At 57.6% G+C, this 27,751-nt stretch overlaps 1 protein-coding gene and 1 non-coding gene across 6 annotated transcripts; both read right to left on the reverse strand.

The window, feature by feature from the left end:
- Positions 1 to 396: 396 nt before the first annotated feature.
- AP1B1 (adaptor related protein complex 1 subunit beta 1) lies at positions 397 to 27,362 on the reverse strand. Of its 5 annotated transcripts, XM_074920984.1 has the most exons (25): positions 27,073 to 27,361; positions 23,858 to 23,938; positions 21,882 to 21,995; positions 20,452 to 20,514; positions 19,253 to 19,358; positions 17,306 to 17,441; positions 16,249 to 16,494; positions 15,259 to 15,449; positions 14,452 to 14,673; positions 12,986 to 13,106; positions 12,670 to 12,765; positions 11,107 to 11,222; positions 10,085 to 10,250; positions 9,212 to 9,310; positions 8,566 to 8,825; positions 7,951 to 8,152; positions 7,031 to 7,051; positions 6,671 to 6,700; positions 6,415 to 6,561; positions 5,742 to 5,887; positions 5,054 to 5,183; positions 4,400 to 4,484; positions 3,806 to 3,892; positions 2,931 to 3,085; positions 397 to 1,561 (listed from the first exon to the last, which is right to left on the reverse strand). In XM_074920984.1, exons 4-25 carry the CDS (start codon positions 20,486 to 20,488, stop codon positions 1,487 to 1,489), a joined length of 2,874 nt encoding a protein of 957 aa, XP_074777085.1. In that variant the 5' UTR covers positions 20,489 to 20,514; positions 21,882 to 21,995; positions 23,858 to 23,938; positions 27,073 to 27,361; the 3' UTR covers positions 397 to 1,486. The 5 variants fall into 5 exon arrangements, with proteins under 5 accessions (XP_074777085.1, XP_074777084.1, XP_074777086.1 ...); XM_074920983.1 differs by lacking the exon at positions 23,858 to 23,938; XM_074920985.1 differs by lacking the exons at positions 7,031 to 7,051; positions 23,858 to 23,938 and having other exon boundaries at positions 27,073 to 27,362.
- Positions 5,513 to 5,617, reverse strand: LOC141967640 (small nucleolar RNA SNORD125). The gene has a single exon (XR_012634726.1). It is a non-coding gene; the product is annotated as a small nucleolar RNA SNORD125 (small nucleolar RNA).
- Positions 27,363 to 27,751: the final 389 nt, after the last annotated feature.

The raw sequence follows: 27,751 nt of genomic DNA on the forward strand, positions 1-27,751 counted from the left end.
GTCCCTGGCCCCAGAAGGAACTGGGGGGCTGGCACTGGGCACCATGCACTGGTATGGGGCTGCCACAGGCCTTGGCATAGCTGTCAGAGGCTCAGGCATCAGCCAGTAGCAGAGCACAGGGCCAAGAGCTGCTGCTCAACTTCCCCCAAGACCATCCTGTCCCCGTGAGGCTCCCGGCCCCACTTCCCCTGGCTGCAGGCCCAGTGCCAGGCAAGTTGCTGCTTCAGGCCTTGCCGAGCCAAAGGCCATGGCCACCAACCCCTGACAGGGCTTATCTCCTCCCTGTGAGAGCAGGGCACTGCCAAAAGGACGTCACAGCATCCTGCCTCCCTCGGGCTCCCCAGGCCACGGCCCAGTCCCAGAACCTGGGGTACCCCCCCCAACAGCAGCTCCAGGGGCAGATGTCACCTTTATTCAACGTTCGCTTAAAACAAGTGAACATACAATATATTTATATTTCATATATTAGATATTTCCTGCACCGAACGCTTCTAGTTAGGGGTGACCCATGGCTTTATTTCTGGGGGAAGGGAGTAGTGTCACCGTAGGAGAAGGTAGCATGTCCTCTCCAGCACCCATGGGTGACAGCAGGGAGCAGAGGGAGCCGTGGGGCTGGGGAGGGGATCAGCTGCCCCAGCCTGGGGGGCAGACGGGTGTGAGGGCAGAATGAGTTGATGCTCAGAACCCTTCCAGCCCCAGTGCAGGGGCTGGATGGGGCTGGAAAAGCCCTTTTTTAATTTTTTTTTTTTAAACCACCTCAAATTTGAGATCCTTGAGCCCTTCTGGGACCTTTGGAGACCCTCTCCAAAGGGCTGGGGGCTCACCCACGGCTCTCCTGAACCAGAGGACAAAACAGGGGAGAGGCAGGAGCCAGGGAAGGAAGAAGCCAAAGCTGTGTCCCACCTGCTCCCAGGTGCCCCAGGGCTCCTGGGGGAGCTGCAGCAAGAGCCACCCAAGCCCACGGCACTTTGGGCCCCAACCAGCACCAAAGAGGCTCAGAGTGATCCCGGGGGGGGCAATTCCCAGAGCTGAGGAGTGCTGAACCCTTCACCAGACACCACCACGGGCAGACACGAGACCCAGCACCAGCAGGGGGGTGGATGTTTGCAGGGTGGGGGTCACGCAGGGAGGGAGAAGAGCAGCCCCCAACGTGTAGCGGCTCAAAAAAAAAAAAAGCAGTCACAGGGACCCAGAGGGTGAAAGAGGGCTCTTGACAGGGCAACATCAGCAAGGAGGACACCGCATCACTCACACACAGATTTCTACAGGGATGCAGGAACTGGCCAGGGTGCCCCTGCCTCCTCCGCTCGCCCCAGCCCCGCCGGACATGGGAGCACTGGCTCCGTTTTCAGGGCCCTGGGGCTGGAGGGAGATGCCCAGGGGCTGGTTCCTTGGCAGGATGGAAAGGAGACATGCACACGGGTCCTGCCCCGCTTCCTCGGGCGGGAAAGGGCGGAGAGGAGGACAAAGGGGCTACGGCAGCACCTTAGTTCTTCAGGATGGTTTCGTAGGCTTGGTAGACGTACTGGGACACCTCTGGCGCTCGGCATTTCAGGGACAACTGCAGGGAGAGAGGAGGAGAGGGGGTCACGGCATCTCGCCCCACGCCGGTGGGCCACCAGCCCCAAAGCACAGAGCCCTGCATGCTGCAGCATCCCCACCACAGGGCACGGGGCAGCCCCAGCTCCTTATTTCAGCTGGGTAAGATATTAAAAGTCACTGAGCCCCCAAACACCCTCCCCCAGGCTGCTGGTGCTCCCCCCACCCCAGCTGAGGAGCAGAGACATCCACATGCAGCGCAGGCAGGGAGGGCAGGCAGATGCACACACACTTCATCTCTTGGGGTTTGATTCACTGCCTGTAGCTCAAGGGTGAACAGTTCCCCCAAAAGCATCTTCCTCTCCTAGGCAGTACAAGCCCCCTTCGGTTATTTGCTCAACAATTTAATATTAAATGACTCTGAACTCAATTAGTTCCTCAGCCCGCAGGTGAGCAGTGAGAGCTCAGCACAGGGGTGCTGAGCCGGGAATCCTCCAGGATAAGGATTTGCAGCTATCCTCACCCCACGTGAACCCAGGAGGGTGGTGGGAACACCCTGACCTTCTGAAGGGTTCACCTCCAACAAAGCTCCACTCTCGGCGCCGGCCTTGTGCCAGCCTTGCTGGGAGGGAGAGGCAAGAGGCACCAAAAGACAGGCAAGGCTGGCAGGGCAGCCGGCAGGCAGGTAAAAACATCAGGGGAAGAAATAACCAGGCAGCAACCAGAGACAGCCCAAAGCTGGGGTAAAAACCAGTCTGCTAACCTCCAAATCCTGCAACAGCGGGCAGGCCGGCGAGGGCAGGCAGGCAGCAGGTATGGAGATACAGAGGTGAGTCAGGGTGACACAGCTCATCCCAACCCAAAGAAAACAGGCTGCGAGGAAGGTGGGGAAGGGCACAGGCCAGGGAAAGCAGGACATGAGGACAGAAATCTGCTCCAAGGCTGTTTGCACCTGCGGCCAGGCTGCCCAGCACACAGGCAGAGAGCCAGGGATGCCCCAAGAAGGGGATGGGGTTGGGGTTTTTATTTTAATGGAGTTGTGCGGGTGGGCTGGGACCTCTCTGCTCCCTTTAGCTGCCACACGGTGCCTCCCCGGTGTTAGGAGGGCAGCCCAGCAGAGATAGGGTGTCGCTGCAGAGTCCCATTGTCCAGTACAGGCTGTGTCTCACCCTCCTTGTGCGAGAGGGATACCAGCACTGGGACAGGGGAGGGAGCTGGCACCAACAGCAGCTGGGGGGGTCCCACCACCACCACAGACGTGCCACAGGACCATCTAGCCCAATCCAAGCTCCGAGGGGAGAGCGGGGAAGGCAGGATGGGCAGCAGGGTGGGCAGCAGCCTTGGCTTGGAGCCACCATGGGGCCATTTCGGAGGCAGGGGAAGGGGCATACCGTGAAGCTGGGATTGCTGGGCTGGATCCTGAGCTCTGCCAGCACCCAGATGCCGTTGGTGAGCTTCAAGGACTGGTAGAGCATGTCTTGGCCCTCCACATTCCTCTTGGCGATGGTGAAGATGTTGCTGCCTTGGAGCTTGCTGCTAACGGCATCTGTGTGGGAGGAGAGCGCTGCTGCGGGGCCTGCTCAGGGCAGGGCACTGGGCTGACCACCAGCTCCCGACCCATCTCCTCCTCCTCCTCTCCCTCTCCCCCTCTTTGTGATGCAGCACAAAACCCGCCGTCCCCACACAGTGAGAAGGGCTCTATTCAACTCGTCTCCCAGGTCCTCCCCAGGGAGCCCAGAGTTCAATTCACAAGCAGAGCCGCCCCGCTTTCCTCCACAAAGGTCAGCTCGCTGCTGCCAGCAGGACTGAAAGGACTTGGCTGTCCCCACCCGGGGTTTGCATGTCCTGCTTGGCACCAGATCTCCCAGAGAAGGAGTTGGGGGAGCCTGGAGGCGCCAAGGAGCCTGGCCCTGGCTCCTGCCCACAGCTGCCTGTGAGCACGGGACCGCTGTCCTGCCCGCGGGTTGGCTGCTGCGAGGCTGGGCAGCCTCAGGGGTCATGATCCAGTTCAGTTTCTCTGCACTGAGACTGATCCCAGCGAGGGCACAGCAACTGTCCCGGCATCAGGGACATCCCTGCTGGGCAGAGAGTCTCTGAGGCTGCCAAGTTTCCACAACTAGCCAACAGCAAGTCCTGGAGATACAGGTTGGGCACAGGGGGAAGGAGCTCTCACGTCCCCGCAGCCTGGACTGGGCTAACTAGGATGAGCTGGTGACCAGCACCCAGGGCGAGCTAAGCCAGGTCCTTCTGAAGGGTTTAAACCCACCTGCGTTGAGAGAACAGTCTTTGATCTGGAACTGGGCCTCGTTCTCATTGGCAATGTCCTTCCAAGTGGCCAGGAACATCTGCCGCTCTGCAGAGAGCAACGAAACCACCGCAGTGATGAAGCGACAAGATCAGCTGCCCCCCGAAGGTGGTACAACACAGGGGCCACGCTGCCATGTCGCGGGTGGCTGAAGGGATCTCACCCTGCAGCACTGCCACCCCCAGCAGCTTCCCAAGACCACCTCACCCAGCCACAGGAAAGGTCCCTGCTTTGGGGAGGGTCAGCAAGCTACGCTGGCTTCGGGAAGAGGCTGCTCAGTGCCAGAGAAGGCAAAATAAACAGCAAGTGAAGCTCTCCCTGGCAGGGAGGAGTTAGAAGGTGGCTCAGGCCACCTCAGGCAGCCACAGCTTGGTCATGCTGGCATGGCAGTGTCCCCTCCTGCAACTGCCAGGGGCATCTAGCTCCTCAGGGTCCCTGCTCTGTCCCCAGGGGTGGCAACACTGCCGGGAGGATTTCAGGGGCCGGGATGGCACCTACAGACCGGTAGCAGCGGTGCACCTTGCAGGAGGTACAGCCACCCACACCCCAACTCACCCATCTTCCCATCCTCCACAAAGAGGATGTGCAGCGGGTACAGGGTGCTGAAGTAGAAGACATCAATGTTGTTTTTCACTGCAACCTGGATGAAAGGACACGGGGACGTCAACACCTCCTCCAATCTCAGCAGGCGAGTGGTTCCCAAAGTGAGCATCCCACCCCATCCCAGCAATCCCTCGAGCCAGGTATCACCCAGCAAGCATCAGAGGCAAGAGACTGGCTGCTGGCCTCTCCAGCTCCTTTCTCCACACGCCAGAGCGCTCTCAGATGTCCCCAGGGCAGAGGAGAAAACAGGGGAAACTGCCGAGGCTGCACCCCCTCAGCCTTCTCTCCCAGCTCCCTCCTGGGAACCCAGCCCTGTCTCCAGCGTCTCCCCCCATGTGGGACACTGCGAGCAGATGCTCAGCCACGGCTCTGCTGCTGTCAGCAAAGATGATCCTCCAGAGAGGGAGCAGTCTGCCCAGAGCTGGATGTCGGATTGGAGTCAGACTGAGCTCCGACAGCAAAGATGATGAGCTGAGACTTTCTTCTCGCCTGGTTCCTGCCTTCACACCTCCCTCTAGCTCCCTCCAGAGTGAGCACACTCGTCCTGGGGCAGACCCTGCCCCATCCCCAGCTCCCCAGAAGGGGAGACCCCGGGGCGTTCCCCACCTGGAGGTTGTTCAGGGGGTCCATCTTCATGACAGAGCCGACGGTGTTCAGCGGAAGGGAGATCTCCACGGACTGGTTGGGGGCAAGAGGAGCGTGGACCTGGAGGGGAGCTGCTGGGGCCAGGCCGAAGCTGGGGGGACATCCGAAGAGGGCAGAGGGTCAAGGCAGGGGGCAGCAGATGATGGCAGAAGGCACTGCCCATCTGCTCCGGGCCAACCTCGGGACCCCCTCCCTTCCTCCACCCAAACCCCAGGAACACCCCAGCTCATCTTGCTGCTCCTGCACCTCCAAGACCCCACCCCAGGGCAGCAACAGGTAGCCCCAGAGTTCCCCCCCCTTCCTCCTAAACAGATTCACATCCATTTTTAATGTTCCTGCACCATTCCCTTGTTGTGTCTCTTTGAGGGAAAAGGAAGCATCAGTTCACCAGGACAAACAACAGGACAGTGGTCAGACCACCAAGGAACAGCCTCTTCAGTCAACTTCTTAGAGGCTTTGGTTTGATGATCATCACCACCACAGCCATCAGAGAGAGAAGAGTCATCATGTGAGGCTGTTCCCAGCCCTTGCAGTCACGTCACAGCCCCTTCCTCCCACCCTTTGCATGCAAGCACTCCCGTGCTGAGCTCGGAGGTGTCAGGCAACACCTTCACAGGTCGCTGCTGACACAGCCCAGGAGGGATCTCACCTGTTGCGGTTGAACTGGATGGCGAAGTCAGACATGACCTGCAGGGCTTTGTTCGTTAGCACAAGGTCCATGGAGATGGAGCCCACCTGCCGGCTGAAGGTGCCAGAGATCTCCAGCCCCTTGGCTTTCATGGCGGGGAGCCACACCTGGGATAAGGAGACAAGAAATCCTTAGGGTTTTACCCAAAGCGAACCCTTCGGTACTCTCCAGCCTGGCAGAGCCCCACGCAAGGGTGTTTGTAAACCTGTAGCATTTCACAGCTACCAACACACAGTCGGCAGAGGCACAGTCATCCTCGTTCCAGCCAGGGCTGCGGGATGCTGCTGCCAAGCCTCCAAACCTCACCCCGCACCCCAGGAAACAGCACAGCCCCCGAACCAGAGACGGGACCTGGCAGATCCCTGCTCTGTCCTCTGCTCAGAGCTCCGTGCCACCCGGAGGAACGTGCATTTGACCCCTGCCCCGCACCCCCATGCCCAGGCAAGTGCTGTAACATCCTCTCCACCTGCAAACCACCACTTTTGCTTGGCTTGCTACTACGCCAGAAAAAGGGGGGTTCATCTTCTACCTCCCCCCAGGAGGCTCCGCAGTGTGGAGCAGGCACGGGGGGGGTCTCTGGCCCCCTTAATGCCGCAGCCCTGACCTTCACCAGCAGCTCGGCTGTCCCACTCACCGTTTTGGGTGCCACGTAGGATCCTGACAGGGTCCCCACCCCACCGGTGAGGTCGAAGAGGTCTCCCAGGCTGCTGCCGAGGGGTGCCCCCAGGGTCGTAGGCACCGTGGTGCTGGGCGCTGGTGCAAAGGTGCTGCTGCCACCCATCTGCAGGGGACAAGGGAGCGGGTTAAGGGGGACACCACAGGGCGAGGGAGAGGAGGAAGAGGAGGATGCAGAGGGTGAGAGAGGGGTTCGGGCGCGAGGGCACACTCACGGCAGGGCTGCCTCCCACATCGCTTCGCAGCTGCAAGAGAAGAAAGGGGCATCAGCAGGGGCAGGGGCCAGCGTGCCGAGGGCACAGGGGTCCCACAAAACACCCCATCAAGGGCACTCTCTAAAAGCATCAGAGTGGGCTAGCGAGGGCCCAGAGTTGGTAGGGAGGGTCCAGCAGCCCCAGACCCCACATGCCAGGAGCTGTTTGGGGGCCTGGCTGTCCCCAGAGGGAAGCGAGGTGCCACTGGGGCACTCAATGGGAGGGCTTGGGCTGCATGGGGGGAGCAGGGGCAGCCAGGGGCGGGCATGGGTGCTGGGGCTACACATGGTCGAGAGAGCTAAGAAAAGGGCTGATCCATACCCCTTCCGACTCGTCCCCCATCTCCAAGCAGAAGCGGGCAAGATGGAGAGAAGAGCCAGCCACATGCAGACAGAAGCCAGGAGAGAAGAGACCAAAAAAAAGAGAGAGAAAAGAAGGAGAGGAGGAGAGATTAGTCCTGCCACACTGCCAACACGTCTGTGGCTGCCCTGGAGCCAGGGGACAGAGCACGACCGAGTCTCTCATCCCTGCACTCTGCACCAGCCTGTTACCAATCCTGTGAGCCCACAGAGAGCCAGGGCACCTGGGGGCTCACGGACCAGGAGAGGCAGCAGGCGAAGAGCCAGCAACGCTGCCTCCCCTTGGGGGTGTCTGCTGGATTGTATGAGCAGTGGAGAGAACTCCAAACTCCTTTCCTTTGGGGAACCAGGACCATCACCGGGGCAGGCATTCCCAGCCAGGCAGAGGTTTTCATCCCTCCTCATCCTGCAGGCAAACCGCTTCTTGGTTTGCATTCCCAGGAGGACAAGCTGTCACCTCCGGATCTCCCGGCGAAGGAGACACCCATTAAAGCACCCTGTGGGCTGGGAGCAGGCATGTCTCGGCCCAGCCCTGCAGCAGCTTAGAGCACACCCCTGTTTCATGCAGGTGTGGGGTTCAGAGGGGGGCCCAGGAAGAACTGTTACCCCTGGAGCACAGTACAGACAGTGGGAGCATCTACACAGACCTCAGGTACTGAGAGAAAAGCCACTCAGGAGCACTAAACCCCTGCCCCGCTCCAGCCATCTGATGACAAGATAAATTAGGGTGCAGCGCTCCTCTGTTTTTACTAGCTGTAGAAGGCAAGGACTAGTCCAGACGTCTCTGGACAGACAAATCCATCCTGTCCTCAGGAGCCAGCATCAAACCCAGCACAATGCCACCAGGGTGTCGGGGAAGGAGCACGCGGGGCTGTGACGTACCAGGCTGTCCAAGCCACCTCCGAGGAGGTCCACGGCGCCCATCTGCACAGAGGAGGTGGCGAGGGGAGGCCCGCTCACCGGCGGGCCCAGGTCCAGGTTCAGCAGGTCACCCAGCAGGTCGCCCTGAGTGGGGATGACAGCCGGCTGCTCTGCTGCCTGCACGCCTGAGGGGGCTGTGTCGGGGCTCTCAGCACTCTCACTCCTAGAGGGAATGGCAAGAGAAAGACAGGAGAGGCTGAGGAGCTCTGGCTGAGCCAGCAGGTCCTGCTGGAGACACCAGTTCACCCAGCTGGGCTTCGCAGCAAGCCTTCAAGAGACACTCCATCCCAGCATCGCTCCCAATGCTTCAACACATTGACATCACCTTCTGCTTAGGTCTGAGATCACTCCTCAGCCTTGCAAGGACAGTATTGAATCCGTACAGCCCTGCTCCTACAGCAAATCTCCCCTTCGGGAGGGGGAGGCCTCAGCTCCGAGCCCAGCGGACACAGCCAGCTTTGCACGGTGCTGTGGGCAGCCCCACAGCCCCTGGGTTCATCATCGAACCTGCCCATCGCAGGGAAGCAATCACAGAAGTCGCTGCGTGGAGCTGGGAATCACCCCGGAGATACTCACGAGCCCGTTCGCGGGGGCAAGCTCTTGTGCACGACCCCTCTGCTCCCTTCCACGAAGGCGCTGGGAGGTTTGTGATAGACGGAGGCCAGCGTCCCGATGTAGCAGATCAGCTCGTCCAGGAGTGTGGGCTCGATCAGGTCCGTCTCCTCAGAGATGAGGGGCTTCTCCGCCAGCACCACCTCCTTGGCGGCCACGGGGTCAGTGGAGAGCAGGCGCCAGTAGATGTAGCCACGGTCCCGCAGGTCGGGGTTGTCGGAGTCCTTCGGGAAGCACGGGGGTTAGTGCCGAAACCGTTGGGCAGGGGAAGCTGCGGCTACTACAGAGCAACTCAGAGCATCTTGGCCCCATCTAAGCCTTGCTGTAGTATTAAGAGGGATTACGGGGATAAAAGTTAAGGCTATTTACACCACACCTCTGCTGCACAGAGGCTACACTGCTTTGCTACACCAGCCTTAGCAAGGAAACAGCACATGTCCCCCGTGCAACGGGAGGCTGTATCCTCACTCCCCAGGACTTTAACTATCAGCTTTTCCAGAATTAAGCTCCAATTATCTGCCTCCTACCACGGGCACTGCATTACCAAGCCATTCCCGCTGCCTTGAGGGGGATGGCGAAGCTCTTCCCTCGTGCAGGAGCTGTTACCCACCTGCGTGGCCAAGCTCAGCACCTGCTGCACCAGCTCCTGTGTCTCGGTGGGCTTCTTCAGAAACAGCTTCACGATGGCCGTCAGCAGCTGCAGCTGGACCTGCGGGCACAGCAGCAGGGTTAGGGACAGGCAGATTACACCATTTTTGTGCAGCCAGGCCTGCAGCCCGTTTCAAGGCGATTAAAACACCCTCAGCCCAAAGCCACAGGCTGACAGAGGTTACTGGGAAAGATCTTGGGACCAGGTTACACGGTCCCAAAATGACAAAGACCAGAGCATCCTCTGACTTTTATGAGGATAAGCAGCAGCAATTCACCTCCGACAGTCCCTTTAGACCTGAGACAGGGCAGATGGGATCACAAGCTTTGTTATTTGCATTTATAGACCTTCCCCTGTTCACCATGACTTAGTTTCACAGTGTATTGCACAGCACGGTTCTAAGAAGTTTCCACAGATGGAAACTCCCTACAATTCCACAGGAAACCCACTGGCCTCAGCCACCCTGGCAGAAGGGGCAGGCACAGTTCCCTATGCTCATTTCAGATGTCTGACTCCATTTTGCAGCTCCAAAGGGCTGATTCTGTCCTGGCACAGAGGAATCACCAGGTGACCCCCTGGTCCCTCCCAACTATGAAGGGGGGAAGGGACTTGGGACACCACCATGGTGGCATTTCATGGGCCACATTCTACACCCAAAGCTGCAGTGGGACAGCACTGCCCCAGGCACCTGCAAGAAAAATACCTTCACCATTCTGCTAGAGCAAATTGTTTTGATTAGCACAAGCTTTGTCACAGGGTCACTCCTCAACCAGCTGGTCCTGCTGGCTGCCAGACACCCCCATCGCATGGGGGCTGCACCCCGTCCCACCACACCTGGGTGCTCTCATCATGGAAGCCCTCCAGGAAGCTCTCCAGCAGCTCGTCGGCGTTGTCGATCCGCTCAGCATACTCTCCCACGATCCAGATCATGGCAGCCCGGGCCTCGGGCTCGTCCAGGGAGTCGAGGTTCTCACAAAGAGTGGCAATGACACTCTCGTACCTTCCCAAGGAGAGGACACGTGTTCATTAAAAGCAAGAAACCCAAGTCCTAGCTCTGCTCTAACTCCAAACCACATCCCATCGCCCCCAGCAGAACCAGGACATCGCTGAGGGCATCAGCAAGAGCCCCTGCCACCTGCCTGGGGGTGTCCCCTCTCCCTGTGACTGTGGCACAGTATGACACTGCCCACACTGATCCCTCCCCAGTCCCAGAGCACATTGCCCTATCCACCAGCCCCACTGCTGAATTAACTTTTCAGCCCCACTCATCTGCTCTCCCTCCTCTCTGCAGCAGCCCTGAGTTGCTGGCTATTTGTGCAGAGTTCCTGTTTGTTACTAATTCAGTTCATTAGCATTTATTACCACTATTAGTACACGACTTCCTGATCACGCAGTTGCCTATTCATCCTGGCTCAGCTGGAACACTTCCCTCTCCTCCTGCTGCCCTTGCTCCACCATCAGGAGCGCTGAGTTAAGAGCCAGAGATGGTTAATGCTGCTGCAAAGGACATCAGAGTCTCTGGCAGCTCCTATTCATTTGGGTGTCTGGATCTGGGACAGCCACTGTGGGGCTGGGGATGTTCCCAGGGCTGGAGCCAGCTTTCCTGCCCCCAGCTACCCTTTTGGGGCAGCACTGATTGGTGAACACAACCCTGATTGGTAAAAAACCAAAATACACTTTGAGCACAGGGAGGCTCCAGGTGGCTTCAGCACTGAGCACCCCACCAGGAGGAAGCAGCAGCCCATCCCTCACCCACGCCTGGGTCTTTGCAAGGCCCCCCCCAAGCACAGAGGGTCTCCTCTAGGACCAGGTGCATCCACCTAAGGCCCCGAGGCTCGTGGGCAGCTGTCACGCACTTGTTGGGGTACTTGCGGAAGATGTCCTTGATGACGACAATGGCCTCCTGCACCACGTAGTTGACTTTGGTCTGGATGAGGTCGAGCAGGGTGCTGACACAGCGCTCGGCTGATTGCTGTCGGAGGGACTCAGTCAGTCAAGCAGCGATCACAGTATCATTCAGGTTGGAAAAGACCCTTGGAACCATCAAGTCCAACCCTCAGCCCAACTCTACAAAGTTCTCCCCTACCCCACATCCCCCACAGCTCATCCAAACGGCCCTTAAACACACCCAGGGATGGGGATTCCACCCTCTCCCTGGGCAGCCTGTTCCACTCTCTGACCACTCTTTCTCTGAAACATTTTTTCCTCACGCCCAGTCTGACCCCCCCCCATTGCAGTTTAAAGCCGTTCCCTCTTGTTCTGTCACTAATCCCCTGTGAGCAGAGCCCAGCATCAACCTCTCTGCAATGTCCCTTCAGGAGCTGCAGAGAGGGATGAGGTCTCCCCCCAGCCTTCTCTTCCTCAAACTAAACAGTCTGAGCTAATGCTCTTACGTCCCCACCCCAAAGCCTCTGCTGCCCTGCCAACACTCCCCCTTTGCTGCCTTATCCCCTCCATACCTCCCTCAAACCCAACCTGGACCAGAACAGTGAACACATGAACGTGGTCTCCCCTTCCCATCCAGGTCTGGTTCCTCCTCATCCCCCTTGCACGCTCACAGAGCCTCCTCTCCCTGCTCCCATGGGATGCATTTTTCACGCCATTGGGTGTAGGAGGGCAGCAGCAAGCCCAGACCTCAGCTTGCCAGGGCAGCAGCGTCTTGTACCTTGCCTTAGTTTGGATCTGCACAGCCACAGGGCTCAGCATTAATAGAGACGGAAAACCAGAGCTGATGCCATGGCAATAAATCCCTTGGGAGAGGCCAGCTTCACCGCGGAGGGGAAGGATCGATCTAATGGCAGAGCCAGGCCAGCTCAGCTCCCGGTGGGAGGCAAAGCCCGAGCCAGCCCCAGCACATCTCCTGCCTCTCACGGGTGCCCAGCTCGCTGGTGCCGAGCCGTTTGTCTCATGACTGAGGATGCCCTGCGGTAAACACGATGCAGCATCAGCTGCCTCAAAGCTACACCACCTTGCCTGTGAGCCTGCCTGCACCCAGGCCACAGCAAGGTTTTGAATAATCCCCTTCTTCAAATTACTCCTGAGGGGAAGAAAAGCCTCCTGGCCCCTCAGTAAGAGATTAGCTCCCTCCCAGCCCCCAGTGCAGTCCCTGAACAAGTCACTTGGATCATCCACGGCATTAAGACATTGGGCACAGCTGCAGGCAGCTGGGTCTGCAACAGAGCATGGGTCTGAAAAAAGCCACAGTGCAAAAGGTTAAGGGGATGAAATACCCTCCTTACCCACAGAACTTTCCCCATGGAACAACTGTGGCTCATCCCCAGGCCCGGGAAGGCTCTAGCTCATCAGGACGATGCTAACTGCTGGGGTGAGATGATCTCCAGCTCATCCAACACGTGCTGGAGAGCGATGCCTTGCCTAACCACAGCTGCCAGTGGGACCCGAAGCAACCCAGCCCTCACCTCCACCTTGATGGCACAGCGGCCGATGGCTCGAACCGCCTTCCTTACAAAATCCACGTCCACCTCTGTGGCGTACTCCTTCAGCTCTGCCAGCACCTGCCAGAAGGGACAAGACAGTGAGAGCCCAGCTGCAAGAGAAGCCACCAGAAAAGCGGGGCAGTGACCCAGCAGCAGCAGACCAGGTGGTACAGCTGCTCCTGTCCACATCCTGCAAAGCTGGGTCTGGGATTTCTCAGGCAAATCCCCTCCTGGCGGGGCTGGAGCCCTCTGCACGTCTCCCTTGGTGCCCACCCAACAGAGTCTGGCAGACCCTGACCTGAGCAATGTTGGCCTGGGAAGCCAGACGGATCATGATGTCCAGCTTCTCCAGTTTGACATAGATGGGGTCGTTGTACTTCACAAAGAACACCTTCATCTCGTGCTTCAGGATCTCAGGCCTGGAGGACAATGAGAGACAGTGATTAAGGGAGACACACACTGCTTTGCTTTGACCACAAAGAGAAATCATGGTTTTCTCCAGAGCTTTCTGGACACCCAATACTCCTATCAGATGATTTCTCTAGTGGCAGAAGCAAGATCTGAGCTCGGCTCCCACCTCCAGGCTCTGACCCAGGCAGCGACCAGGAAACAAAGCAGTGCAGAAAGGGAGCTGTGCTCCCCAGAAAGCTGCATGCCAGTCAGGAAATAGATGGAGATTCATTTGCCTGACCCTGCAGCCAGCTAATTCCCAGAGACAGTGCTAATTCATTACTTCATTAGCCAGCTCCAAGCATGAATCATCACTCCCTGGCCAAGGCTGGTGAGGGCCTGAGGATACCAGAGACATAAGCTGAGGAAACCTGGAGCTGGAGAGCAAGCAGCTCTGAGCCAGAAGGATGAGGCTCCTTGGCCACAAGCACAAGGTTTGGGGGTCCAAGATACTGTGATTATCCCCCAGGACTCTGTCCCTGAGCTCCCCTTTGCTGGCGCACGGGGGACAGAGCACAACCTTGCCGCAAACGAAGACCAGATGCAAGGCAACATGGGATGTTCGTCTTGCCAAGGTTGGAAGGGATGTCTTGCAGGGAGCAGGGATGAAAACCCAGACCCCAGGGCTAGGCTGGACCTTTCTCACCAGATCATCCTCTAAGCTGGGAAAGAGATAGGCCAGGTCCAGCTCCAAGGAGCCAACCTGCCTTCCACATTTCTGCTCCCAGGGACACTAATTGCTTTCCACTTCTCCCAGAAATTGCTGCTATTTTTAATGGACAACCACGGTGATAACTGGTAGGACGACAGATCATCTGATCGGGACTGTCACTGCAGAGCACAGCTCTCCAGCTGGCCAGTTCTGCTCGGGGCACACGTGTGGGGCCTTGGACACCTCCTGCCCACCAGTAATTTTAGATCAGCAAAGGGACAAAAGGACTCTCAGCACTTATTAAAAGAGGACAACAGCATAAAATAAGCTGGTATCAGAAAAATTCCTCACTAGACATTTAATGACCAAACCAAAGTCCCAGCTTCTAGCATTTCCATCATTTATTCCCCCAAATAAATAATAAATTAAAATAAACCCCTCCTGGAGATCCCAGCTTAGATCTCTGCTCATTGCCTCACCTGACCCTCTGTGCTCAGCCCTTGAATTTTAAATAACAGAAGAAAAAACCCATACAAGGAGTTGTGTCAGCAAAGCCCTGACACTGCTACAGTCAGAGGGTTTGACGCACTGGGAAGCAGCACCCCTAGAGAAGAAGGAAAGCCCAAGCCAGGCTGCCCCTCCTGCCGTGCCAGGGCACCCACCTTTTCTGCACAATGAGGTTGATGTTGCGGAGAGCCACATACTGCAGCTCAGGCTCTGCAGAGAGCAGGGTGACCAGCGGCGGGGCCAGCTTCTTTAGCAGCGTGCCGTAATAATCCAGGTCCTTCGACAGCATCTCCATGAACTTCATCAGCACCTTCACCGCCGAGAGCACCACTGCCGAGTTGGCGTGGGACAGCCGGGGCGTCACCCGCTCGCAAATGCTGGAGGTGTTGTGGGAGTGAAGGGGAAAGAGAAGGGAAAGAAAACAATAACATCCCGTCTCCCTGCTTAAATATTACTGCCAGCACTGATGAAGAAGAACAAGACACTGGCAGAGTTTGCAGCAGGACAGCTGAGCTGCACGCAAGACCTTCCCAAGATGCTGAACTGGCTCTTAAAGGCCCTGATGAAGGTTATTTCCCAACCTCTGCAAAACCCTATTGCAGTGACCCCCTTTCAGAGGTCCCTAGCGCCTGCCGTCCCTTGCTGTGCAGTAAGGCCACATTCTGAAGCAACTCGAGAAGCACAATCCCTGTGCCAACATAGGGACAGGGCTCGCCACAGGACCACAGCAGTGTCCAGATGGCTGTGCCCACGGCACAGTGGCCAGCAGATGCCCACTGTCCCACCTCCCACAGCAGGATTCCAAGGGTCAGGAGGATGAAGATGCCTCTTAAGAGGAGAAAGGGCAGCCTCAGGCCCTTCAGTCCATACCTGCTTGTCCCCCTCCCTGTTCCAGCCCCTCTCTGGCCAGTCTGTGGTGCCTCAAAGGCAGCGCTGCCCCAGCAGTCCCCAGTCTCCCTCACCTCTGGGCTTCCCGGTCATCCTTGGGCATGTAGTTTGCCAGGCAGTCCAGGATGAAGATCTGTCCCCACTCAGTGCACTCGTTCAGGGCTGTGAGCAGCTTGTTGATGGACTGGGGGTTGAGGTCCAGGAGGTTACTGCTTGGGTGAGACTCTGCTATTTCTGAGAGCGCCGCTACTGCATTGGCCACTACCTGCCAGAGGGGACAGGACATGTGTTTGGTGATGCCAAATGTGGTTCAACAGCCTGGGGGAAAACTAGTGCAAGCTGCACCCTCAGTATTGGCATCCCAGCGACATCTGGGCACCAGCTTCTCCTCCCCACCAGCTGATCCTCAGGAGATGAGCAATCACCACCAGCACAGTCCCACCACCCACACCACATCTTCCAACGGTTTGCACATGTTCAGCAGGAGTCAGCCTTGGCCCCATGCCCAGTTCAGAGGAACCTGCTCTCTCTCTCCTTCCCCGGGCACCTCTGCAGAGCCCCAGCACTTTCTCTGGCAGCTCCTGGGCTCACTGCTGGGCCTGTGGCAAGAGCTGAAGAGCAGCAAAGGCTGGTGGAAGTGAAACGCTGGGGAAAGCAGGCTTTAAAGTTTCTCATGCCTGGGGAAAGTGCTAGCCAAAGCCTAGCTGCCAGAAAAGCCTCACCAGTGGCAAAAGCTGCTGGCTATGTGGTATCAGAGCTAAGCATCAGCTCCCCTCTGCCACCATCCCCTGCTCTGAGCTGGCCAGGGCAGCCTCGTCCCCACGGGGAACAGACTAATAATGCACTGGCAAGGAATTGGAGAAACCTTCCATCCAGGAAACAGAGTTACAGGGCAAGGAACACAGCCTGCAGACCTCAGAAACAAGCTGTCCCCAGAAATGGTCTGTTAAGCACCAAAAAGAGAGTGAATGGGAACATAGGAGGAATGGAGTCAGCGTGTGAAGATGGAGAGCATTTACTGCCATTTGGATGAAGAGAAGATCGAGAAGGCAGAAAATAATCACCATGGGGTTGGAGTCTGAGATGAGGTCTTTAAGGGTGTCCAGGAAGCCCTGGTCCTCCACCAGCTGGGCATTGATGTCGTGGAGCTTTGCCACGCAGACGGCTGCCGTCTTGCGCACGTAAGGGTCCTCGTCCTTCAGGCACTTCCGCAGGGGCTCGCACAGATACTCCGTTATCTTGTCCACACGGATGCAGCCCATGGTCCGCACAGCCAGAGCCCGGATCAGAGGGTTTGGGTCCTCACAGTCCTGCGAGGATGACAGGGGGAGGTTAGATAGCCTGGGCTGCCGCTCCTTGAATCACAGGCATCAGCTGTGGCTTTGGGACCTTTATTCTTGTTTGGGTACCTGAAGTCTAGAGGTTTTAACACTCAGTTCTCAAGAACAAGACACCCACGAGAGAACTTTGATCTCTTGTTCTGCAATCTGACACCCACAGAGTTTTAACACCCTCAGTTCTCACTCCAAACACACCTCCAGGAATCTGATGTCTTCATCACTTACACCATGTACCTGAAGTCAGCTGCCACCCTGCAGAACGGCCCCCTGACCTGGGAAACGCATCTATCAGGTTTATTGCGTGGGTTTTTTTCTTCCTAAAAAGCCAAAACTCCCTTTAAGGCCCAAGCCTCTTCACAAAGTGATGTGGCAATATGTTGGCTCCTAAGAAACATGCTCTTCAGTTCCCAACTCTAACTGGAAGATCACGAGGGCTTTCTCAGCTGCAGAGACTTCAGCACGTAAGCTCACATGACACCAATTTGATCACAGGAGCTGCCCACAACCAAAGCTACACTGACAGAGCAAGTAGCACAGTACAGCTGCCAAAAAAATTTTTTTTCTTCTGCATTATTGGACAAATTTGCTTAGTTATGTAGACCTAGGGGAGCCCCTGCTCCTGAAGACAGAGGTTTTGGAAACCTGCCCACGTTCCCTTCTTTGGAGCAGGGTACAGAGTAGCTTAGCGTGGTGGCCTTGCAGGAAAGTGGGGATGCACGTGGAGGGCTGAAGGGACCCGCTGCAGCATGCAGCTCTCAGGCACGCAAGTCTCTCCTCTCACCTTCACGAAGGTGTTGACTGCCATGATGGCCATGTCCGGCTGGCTCTTGGCGTAGTTCATCAGGTAGAGGTAGACCAGCTTCTTCAGCTCCAGGTTGTCTGTCTGCATGCAGTTCACCACGTCCGGGAAGAGAGCGCTGCAACACAAAGCACCTCTGTGAAGGCAGGATACGGCCAGGCTGCTGAGGCTGGGGAAGGAGACGCTGCTGCCTCCAGAACCCCACACTTCCCCAGGCATGTGGCCATCCCCTTCCCACAGCTCAACCCACTCCCGAAGCCACAAGACTCTCCCAGGACCTGAGCCCACCCTGCAGCAGATGTGTCTAAATCACCCATTCCCAGTGGGGTTTCTTTATGGATCTGTATTAAGAGCAGCCCAAAACAGACCCTCACGGACTGAAGTGGAGCTCTCCCACATGGCTTTGCTGTATCCCAGCTCCAGCGCGTGCCCACCGCCCTGGCAGAAGGTGCAGCATCACCCAACCCTCATGGGATGATGCGAAAGCCTCCAGCACCTGTGAGAGCACGTGGGAGACGAGCTGTTTCCTCCATTGCCTCTGCACGATCCCTCCCACACAGCCCTACCAAAACCATCCTCAGCTTCTGTGGACGTTAAACCTGTCCTGCTGCAAACTGCTGAGTGCTCACCCCATGTCCTACGCGACAAACATCACGTTAGAGACATAAACACCCAGGACTGAGTGTAGGGAACAGCCCCTCTCCGCCGGGTGAGCCCTGCAGCACAACGATGCTCTGCTAGGATGGAGCAGAGCTGCCAAGCTGCCTGCATGGAGCTGGGGCTTCTCCTTCCCAAATACCCTAAAGCCGCCGGATGCTAGAGATGATTTTTCACCACAGATGATAAAACCAGACCAATCAGACTATTAAACCACCTTAGGAGAGGCAATCAAGATCAGAGGGCTAATGTGGGAGTTATCCCAACAGACACCCCCTGGCTCTTGGAAGCTTCTCTGCCACCACAAACCCAACCATTGCTTACAGGATCAAGCCCAGGGCCCTGAGCCCGGGGTACTGTGCTTTGCTAGTTCTCTCACAGAGCTCCTGTTGCTGGCAGAGCGGCCACACACCTCAGCTGCTCTCACCCCAGGCTAAACCAGGCTCTCCTGGCACCTCCCAAGGAAAGGGGAACTTAATAAACAGCCTAAAATACAAACCCACACACACCCCACTCCACCCCCCCCCCCCCCCCCAAAAAAAGGCTGCTACAGCCGATATTTCCTTTTCAATTGATGTAGCTTTGACCAGCCTCAGGCACGTCCCTGCCATGTCTAGTGTCATCTTCTCCACGGTGGTCCCAAGACAGAGCGTTACCTGCTGCTGCCAGTGCTCTGGGAGCCAGGGACATGCCAGCTTACCAAACACACAGCCCAGACAACTGTTTTTCTCCATCAAAATTTTCTCAAATGCAACCGTGAAAAGCAAAACGCTGACGTTTGTAATGCCAAGGGTGTGCGGGGACAGGTCTGTGTGGGGAGGAGGGGACGCGGGGGCCACGTGCTGCTCAGTCAGGCAGATAAAGAAGAGGGAAAACAGCCGCCCGACCTTTTGGACTGGAGTGGCGGCAAAAGGCTTATCAGCACTGACCCTCTGCCATAACGGTTCAGAGGAGGTTTCTGCTTGTTTTCAGTAACACTTGAAGGAAGTGGCAATAATCCCAACAAACTTATCTGGCAGCCAGACCAATCCTCTTTTAGCCAGATTACTGCCAAAGCCAGGCAAGCCCCTACCTGCCAGACGGCCATGCTTACACAAACATTTTTCCTCCCGTAGCAGGAGGTATAACTGCAGCCAGGAGCTCGCTCTGTCCTTCCCCTCTGAGACAAAAGCCCCTCAGAGGCAACAGGGGAAAATGGGAGCCCACAAGCTGTCCAGGCACCCTCCCGGTGTGGTTTGGCCTGGGCACCCCCAGCACAGCTCCATCACTCACCTGACATCTTTGCCGACAGTCATGGATGCTATCACCTTCTTGACGGCCTCCTTCTTCTTCTCTTTCTTGTCACTGTTCAGTTCAGCTTTCAGCTCAAATATCTCCCCTGGAGGAAGGGGAAAAGAGGGAGCTCAGGGGTTAAGGGATGGGACACCCACCCCTCCATTGCGTGCTGCTCCCAGGGGAGGGCGAGCAATGCTCCCACCCGCTGTGTGATGGGGCTCCTTTGCCACCCCGGGTGTTCTGAGGTGCCAGGAGCCGGAAAGGGGGATTTAACTTCCCAAATGTCTCACTAAGGGCCAGGGCAGCTCTGAGGGCTCAGCTATTACCCGTGGAAATGGAGATGAGTGTGCTAGTGCATCCCTGTGGCTCCTCCAGCCCCAAAAGAGCCCCAGAGGGCTTTAAGGACCAGAGACACCACCCAAGTGACAAGCACCAGCACCACACACCCCAAGCACAGGACACAGGGTTTATTGGGTAGGTATTTCTGGCTGTGGGGCTGTTAGCACAGCACACATGAAGCTCCAGCCTCACACAGGGCTGTTGGGAGGCCCTCCCCTACCTGGGGAGCCCACCGCAGACACCCACAGCAGCGAACACAGGCGGGTTTTGGGAACTGCTCAAGCCCACACAAGGGATGGAGGCTCCCAGATCCCACTCTGCATGTGGCAGCAATCCCCCAGCCCAGCGCCTTGCTGGGGGTGACCAGTCGGCTCTGGGCCCAGCCCAAGGGCATTGCCTCCCACCCTGAGCTCTTTATTCACTCCTGAGCAAGCAGATTGAAGAGGAAGATGCCACATGGCTTTCCTCCACATTAATTCCTTGGAAAACTCCTGGAAAGTGCTTAAGTCAAACCCCCTCCAAGCGCTTCTGTCCCAGCCCAAGGGAGCTCAGGGAGGGACCGTGTCCCGCAGCCACTCCTGAGCTGCTAAAGCAGATAACGCTGCTGCCAACAGCCTTGTCTGGGTTCAGGAGCTGGTGACGAGGTGCTCCGACCCCACAGCAGCCCAGGAGACACCCCGGCTGCATCGGAGTGAGGAGCGGGGCATCAGCCACATGGGCTCAGGGTATTCCCACAAGAGCCAGCACCTCCATCAGCCTCTCACTGCAGGGACAGCTCTCCCTGTCTGGCTTAGAGGTGTGAGAAAAGCCTGATTATTTTGGGAAAAACTGTGCAACCCTCCGGCTTCCTCTCTTACCTTTCTTCGTGGTGGTGAAGTACTTCGAGTCCGTCATGGTGGTCTCCAGTTAGCAGCACGTCCCTGGGAATAGAGGCAGACCAGAGAGCTTGAGAGTTGATAATTTCCTTGCTGGGGTCACTACAGAGAGCTCCAGGAAGGAAAATCCGGGGGAGGGAAAAAGCTCGGGATCTCATGGGAAGAGTCACAAGGCGATGAAGCACCCAGAGAAGCCCTTGGCTCCTGTGCTGCCAGAGGAGCCCGTTCCCCTGGGGAGGGAGAGCGCCTCGCAGCCACGCCGGCGCACCACGGGCTCTGCTGGTGAGTAGGGAATCAGCTGGTTTGCTAACGAGGATGTGGAGGAGGAGGAGGAGGAAAGCAGTCGCTGAACACGGCAGCGTTCACCCCTGCTCAGGCTCTAGCCCTGACTTGCTTCTCTTACCAGCAGCAGCAGCCACTTTGCTCGCCCGATCCCATGCAGAGCTGGGCAGCCCTCATCCCCACCACATAGGCTCGGGAAATGTCCCCTGGGTTTGTGTCTCCTCACCCAAGAAACACTTTTCTAAGGAAAATTCACCCCCAGCCCTCCCTCACACCTACACAGGGAACAGCTCTGGGGTGGGAAGAGGAACTGAGCAAAACCCGAGGCTCAGGCCAACACTGGAGCAAAGGGACAGGGTAGCACGGATCTGCCGGCACCTGACCAAACACGCCAGCAAGATCAAAAGCAGCCTCTTCCAGAAACCATTCCTTCTCCAGCAGTGTTGCTTTAAATTCAGCGGGTTTCCACCCAGCACTTGGGGCTATATTATATAATTCAGGCAGTTTAGGGCAGATTTACAGCTTGGCAGGCTGAGGAAGCCCAATGCGCAGGCAGCAGACAGACCTTCTTAAAGGTCAGTGGGGATTTGTCTTTTATGGCTGTTTCGCCCATCTTTCCTTCAAACAGCAAAGAAACCAGAGGAGTGTCCTTGAAACCCCGCAGTGGCCTTGTTGTTTTGGAGGGGCAGGAGCACGGAAAGCAAAGCCAAGGGAAAGAAAAAAAAAAAAAAAAAAAAAAAAGAGCTTGCAAACAGTTTTAAAATGTAAATGAGCATCTTGAAAGCCAAATGCAGCAATCCCCTGCGAGCACACGAGATGTGGCCAGAGGAATTGTGTCCTCTGTTCCCTGTCCAAGCTGGATAGGGATCCCCAACAGGGATAAAAAGAAAATCTGGGGGCCAAGCCCGCTGGGCAAAGCACACAGCCAGAGCCAGCTTGGCAGGCAGTAAGACAGGAAGAGTTTCCATCAGTTCGGGGCTTGCTTGGGGTATTGGCAGCGCAGTCCCGATGCTGCTACAGAGGGGGCAAGTCTGCCACTGTGCTAGCCCAGCGCAGGCGAGGCTGTCCTGTGAGCAAACCGCTTCCCAGGCAGCCTCATGCAAGACAACACTCCTCCCTGCTTCAGTTACCTGGGGTTTATTCAGAGCCTTTTTTCCCCGCCTAGGTCGATGGCTCTCCAGCGAACAGCGGGAGCTCCCAGGCAGCGCCGCAGCACTTCTCTGTGCCTGACTGCAGATCCTGTCCTGCAAGAGAGGGAGGAAGGAGGATTTACTGCAGTCCCTCCAATTTCACCAGCCTGGCTCGCAGTCAGCCCTGCTCTGCAGAAGTGCCTGGAAAGCAAACTTGAAGCCTACCAGGGAATTTCTGCAGCCGGCTCAGAGACATGAATCACGCCGGCTGCTTTCCTGCAGCTTCCCAGTTCCCCAGAGCCCGCGGGTACTGCACCGTGTCTTTTAGCCATCCAAACCCCACTAATTTCAGAGACAGAGATGACCACCCATCTCCCCCACTCCTTTAAGCCCTGCAGTGCTGACAGCAGCCTCCAAAAAGCAAACTGCTGCCTCCTCCTCCAGCCTGAGCTCAAGAATGAAGGCACACCCCTCACTCCCCACACCAACACCTCAACCTCCCCAGCAGCAAGACCAGACTTGACACGACCCAGCACCTCAAGCAGGGTGACGAGAGGCTGAGCAAAGTCCAAACACCCACCAAAGCTGGGTGCTCAGCACCCTGCATCGTGTGCGTCTCCCCAGGCTAACCAAGGGCAAGGAGGCAGGGCTGCCTGCCAGCCCAGGGACGCAACCGCTGCTGGCACAGCCCTGCTGAAGGTGAATTCCCCTGAGCTCAGCCCTTGGGCAGGGTCCAATACTGCTGCCTGGCTCCAGTTTTAAGGAGGGCAAAGGAAACGGTTCAGAAACTGCAGAGCAGCTCTTGCACTGCCCCATCTTCTTCCACACATGTTTTTGTCCACCTTGAACTGGACAAATGGACAGATGGGGCAGGGTCCCCCCTCCTGGCCTGGAGTCTGACAGTAAATAAGCCAGATTTCTGGCACACAGGAGCAGGGCGGGTGTCAGATCCGGAACCAAAAGCCTCGATCATCTCATCTGGACAGAACTGATCATTTAGAGTCATTACAGCAAGTTGCAAATACTCTGCCCTTGCTAAACACCCTGTACCCCGTGAGCAAAACCAGGCAGTGGGAGCTCATCTGCAGGCCACAACCAGGCAGAGCTGGGAGCCGAGCACAGGCGTTTGCTCCCCCGGCTCCAGCAATTCCCACCAAGCTCCCTTCCAGGCTGGGAAAAATGTCCCAACACTTGCTGATTTCCCAGCAAGGGGCTGAGCGGAGCAGCAGGTCCTGACAGCTGGAAGCAGCACCAGTAATCAGATAAAGCAGGCTCCAAGATTTGCAGCAACAAAACAAGCCAAAAAGCCCCTGACTTTGTGGCAGCTCAAATTTGACCCTATCTTCTTGCCAGACTTATTTTAATCCCATCTTGCAAACTGGATTCAAGGAGTTGAAAGCGTTTGTAAGGATCTGGTAGCAAAACAGTGGCTGGGTGTTGGAGGGGAGCACCCAGAGCTCACCCACGGGTCTGTTTTGAGGACAAGGCTTTGGAGCGGCACAAGCCCACCACCCTCCCTGGGACCCTGGACCCACCATCCCAGGGCACGAGGGCTCCCGCACCACCCGAGCCTTGCCCTGCTACAAAGCCCTCTGCTCTCGGGTGGTCCCCGCAGCCAACGGCTGGTGGGAGGCGTCCTCTCCAAAGCTCCTACTTAATGATGAAACCAGAACACGTGCCATCAGCAATCCCTCCTGGATCTCCCACCTCGCAGGCTCTGCCAGCCAGGCTCAGTGGAGATGGAGCTGTGGGGAGCTCAGCACCACTCAGGCCCCCATTCCAGCTTCTGGGAGGAAAGGGGCTCTCCAAAGCGTTTTATCCCAATCTTATTCAACCAGAATGACTAAATTCAAGAGCTTCAGAAGACCCAGAGCAACACTGCTCTCCTGAGACCCCCAGAATGACTGGCTACATCACTCTATCTGCCATGTTCCCCCTCCACCTGCCTCAGGGTGGAAAACATTGTCCACACTCACGTGACACGCAGCAGAAGGGTCCTGCTAGGCACTGCTACAGACACCTTCCTTGGACACAGCTTTAACCAGGTTATTTTGCTCCTGCAATAAAGCACCAAAGAGTCCGTGGCCCAGTTGGCAGAAGCACCAGTTTGGAGCATCTGATTTTCTGCTGCTCACAAAGCGCTCGGAGGCTGAAGGAGAACGCGGCGCTCCGGCAGCTGAGCGCAGGACACCGTGCTCCTCCTGGGACCCCCATTTTGGAGCCACCGGGTGATGCACCCGTACGGGCACAGCACGGTGCAAGCCCCCTCCTTGATCCCTTGGGTTGGGTGCAAACCCCCTCCTCGATACCTTCCCAGCCCTTGAAGAAGCAAACACAGGGAGATGCAACTGCTCCAGCCCTACACAACACACGTCCTGTGCCCATCAGGGGGTGCACACTGGCACCTAAAGTGGAGGGAGAGGCAAAGAGGAGCAGGAACTCAAAGGGCAAGCTTCTAGGAAACAGCTCACCTAGAAAACAGAGGGTCAGCTAAAGGTTAGTAGGGAAAGAAAACTCCTACGAGTAAGCAGCGCACCCTCTCACAGCTGCAAATAAAACACTTAAGGTGGATCAGTAAAACCCAGCAAGTTGGCATAATTAAAGAAAATGAAGGCAGACTAAAAAAGCCCTAAACACTGAGATGGGTAACTGAAGCTGTGGAGACTTCACTGTTCTCTGTTGCTATGAAGCAAATTCAAGGCAACGCAAAAGGCCGGGCAGGCATGAGGTGGTGACAGCTCCCCACACCTCTGAGCAGCTGCATATCCCCAGCCTCAGCAAATAAACCCCCCAGACCAGGCACAGACACCTGTGGGGGAAGATAAAATCCCAAGCATTGAAGAGGAGAACGAGCAGCTGAGGACACAAGAGCCAGCAGCTAAAGAGCCTCGTACTGAACCAAATTTTTTTTTTACTCATCATTCACAACAGTGAAATTACGTGGTGTACCCCGTCCTGCAGACAGTGTGCAGCCACAGGCACAGCTCCCATGCCCGTGCTCAACCCTACCTCTGCCCCACAGATCTCCCCACAGCTGGCACAATGCCACAAGAGCTCACACCAGCCCCATACATGCTCCCTAGGAAGATTATTTTTCCTAAGGACTGGCCTAACTTGATCCAGTATTAGCTCACACTCAGCCCTGCAGCCAGGCAGGACTGTGAGCCTGCTGTTGCATCCTGTGCTCAGTTCAAACCTTCACGTGTCCCTGAAGGGATCAGGACTGTTCCCTCCACCAGCCAGGCTGTGCCCAGCCATGAAACAACCCACCTGCACTGCCACAGCACAGAACCGGCACCGTGCCACCAAACCTCGAGGGCTGGCAAGACGCTGCAGCTCCCACCAAAAGTGTAAATATATCCCCCTCAAAAGAACTGCCCAAAGCCAGCAAGTGCCACAAATTCTCCTGCACCTTCTGGAATAAGAGCCACCAGTTAACAGCAGTGACAAGCACAGACAATGCTCTGTGAACCCAGCGGGCCAGCAGCCAGCACATCCTCTTCACAAACCTGTTGCTGACCAACCCATGTGCTTTCCAAGGGAGTCTGTCTCCCATCAACCAATGGGTTTAGGTTCCCCCTTTTAATAACTCATGGGTAAAAGCCTTGCCAAACTCATTGTGGTGTTAGCAAGGTGCCCAAAATCATGGCACATCAATTCAATTGCTGAGCTGCCACTTGAGTGATCCGAAACTCCGAAGTGGCAACATCTGGCCCTTAGTTAACCCAGATGGCAGAAGGGCCACGGGAGTGGCTGCATGCGGTAAAAACGAGTTGCAAGTCATACATCCTATCATAACTGGGGAATAAAACCCCCAAACACACAAAGGAAAATCCCAAGGTGTCCCCCACACTACACATTGCCGGGCAAAGCAGGGCACAGGGATCCCAACACTGCAGGGCCTAAAGCATTGTGCTCTGGAGAGCCAGAGCAATTTTAAGCAGCACAAGCCCTATTCCTGCGGTGCCCACCCTCAAAACGCCAGCTGAGCACCCTTAGAGATGCCGAGGACCTTGTTCTGGAGGAGACACAGCACCAGCCCCAAGTGCAGATGCTCTCATCCCAGGAGAGCTGGATCCACAGGGCTGCGAGGCCAGATACCTCCTGTCACGGAGATCCCTGCCAGGCTTAACCCAAGTAAGGACCAACACCTCCAGAAAGCCCCTCGGGATCCCAAAGCGTCAAGTCCCTTCAGTCTGGCAGCCTGAGCCACACGGGAAGCAGCTCACAGCTCCCATAGCCAGGCCTGGGGGGCAGCAAACCAGATAGAACCAACTGCTTATCTGAGGCACCCACTTAACATGGCACGGCCCAAGGCAGAGCGACGGCAAAACCCCGTGTGAGTCCCCGCCGCCACTCAGGGATGGCATCCCTGACAAGTTTTAGAACTCTGGCAAACTCTGTATGATACCAAGCACCTGGAAATAAGAAAGAGAGCACCTATAATCTATCTCCTTTTGGCACAAGCTGTTTCACAATCTCCCTTTTATCAAATTTGGTTTTTTTTTCCCCTAAAACCTTCACAGAGGAGGCAGCCAGCATAGGATATCGGACCGGGCATCTCCCCGTCTGACCCATGCCCCCTTCCCATTTTATTTCGTGTCTCAGCAGAGCCCGGTACCGGCTGCTTCCCACAGATCCACATGGTGCCTGGTGCTCCAGCCGCGGTGCTGCCTGCACGGAGGCCGTGCCCGCGGTCCTGAGAAGCGAGTCCCCAAAGCCGCCGCTGCCAGGGAAACCCACGTTCCCACCGGCGAGGACACGGCCCCCGGGATGCAACGGCGGGGGCACGGCTGGCGGAGGGGCGCAGATCCCGGGGCTGACCCCGCGCACGCACCCGGGGCGGATACGGAGGAGCTGCGACACGGAGCTACGGGAGGGCACGGGGGGAGGGGGGAGAGAAGGCACAGCCCCAGCACCCACCCAGGCTGGGCCCGCTGCTGGGGCGGAGGGGAGAGGCCAGAGCCAGGCTCCCGGCTGGAGGGTGCCCCGTGTGCTGCCGCGCCCGGGCAGACCGGACTGGGGACAGCGACCCGGGGCAGGAAGGGCCCGGGCCCGGGCCAACAGCCCGGAGCGAAGCCCGTGAAGGTGGGAGCCAGCCCGGAGCCGCAGCCCCCGCCACGCGGGAGGACACTGCAGCGGCGCTGCCCGGAGCCAACCCCGGCCCGGCTCGGTTCGGCCCAGCCCGTACCTGCTGCCGCCGCCGCCCGCTGCCACCGGCCCAGCGGAAGTGAGCGCCGCGCGGGGGAGCGCTTCCGGGGCGGAGCCACGGCGGGGGGCGGGCGGGGGAACGGGAGCGGGAACGGGAGCGGGGCTGGGCCGTGGGAGGACACGGCCACGCCGAGGGTGCTCGGCGCGCCCCGCCCCGCCGGGCAGAGGGAACCCCCGGGCGCTCCTGGACCGGCTTCCGCGGCTGGTTTTGGGAGCGGGGGGTGCTGGGACCCCGCGGCGGGACAGTGGCTGCGGGCGACAGCGGTGGCCCCGCGGCTGGGCCCCTCCCCCGGGGCACCCCCACCGTCCCAGCATGCCCCGCGGCGCACCGAGAGGTCTGGCCACCACCCGTCCGCCCCGCCGGGACCCCGCCAGCGCTGCGTGAGCGCTGATTGGCTGCGCTCGATGTACCCCGCTGCTGATTGGCTGAGCTCAGCTTACCTGCGGGTTGGCTGCGCTGGACGTTCCCACTGACTGGTTGAGCTCTGTGTGTGCTGATTGGCTGGGCTTAGCTGTGCTGATTGGCCAGCTGGCCTGTCCAGTTGCCTAGCCAGACTGTCCGCGAGCGCTGATTGGCCAGACGGCTCCTGCCTGCCGATGGGCTGCCCCGCCCCACCGTCACCCCGCGGGGCAGGTTTGGGGGGGCCGAGGCGGGGGGG

This window comes from Athene noctua, chromosome 17 (assembly GCF_965140245.1).
Source record: "Athene noctua chromosome 17, bAthNoc1.hap1.1, whole genome shotgun sequence".
Taxonomy (NCBI): domain Eukaryota; kingdom Metazoa; phylum Chordata; class Aves; order Strigiformes; family Strigidae; genus Athene; species Athene noctua.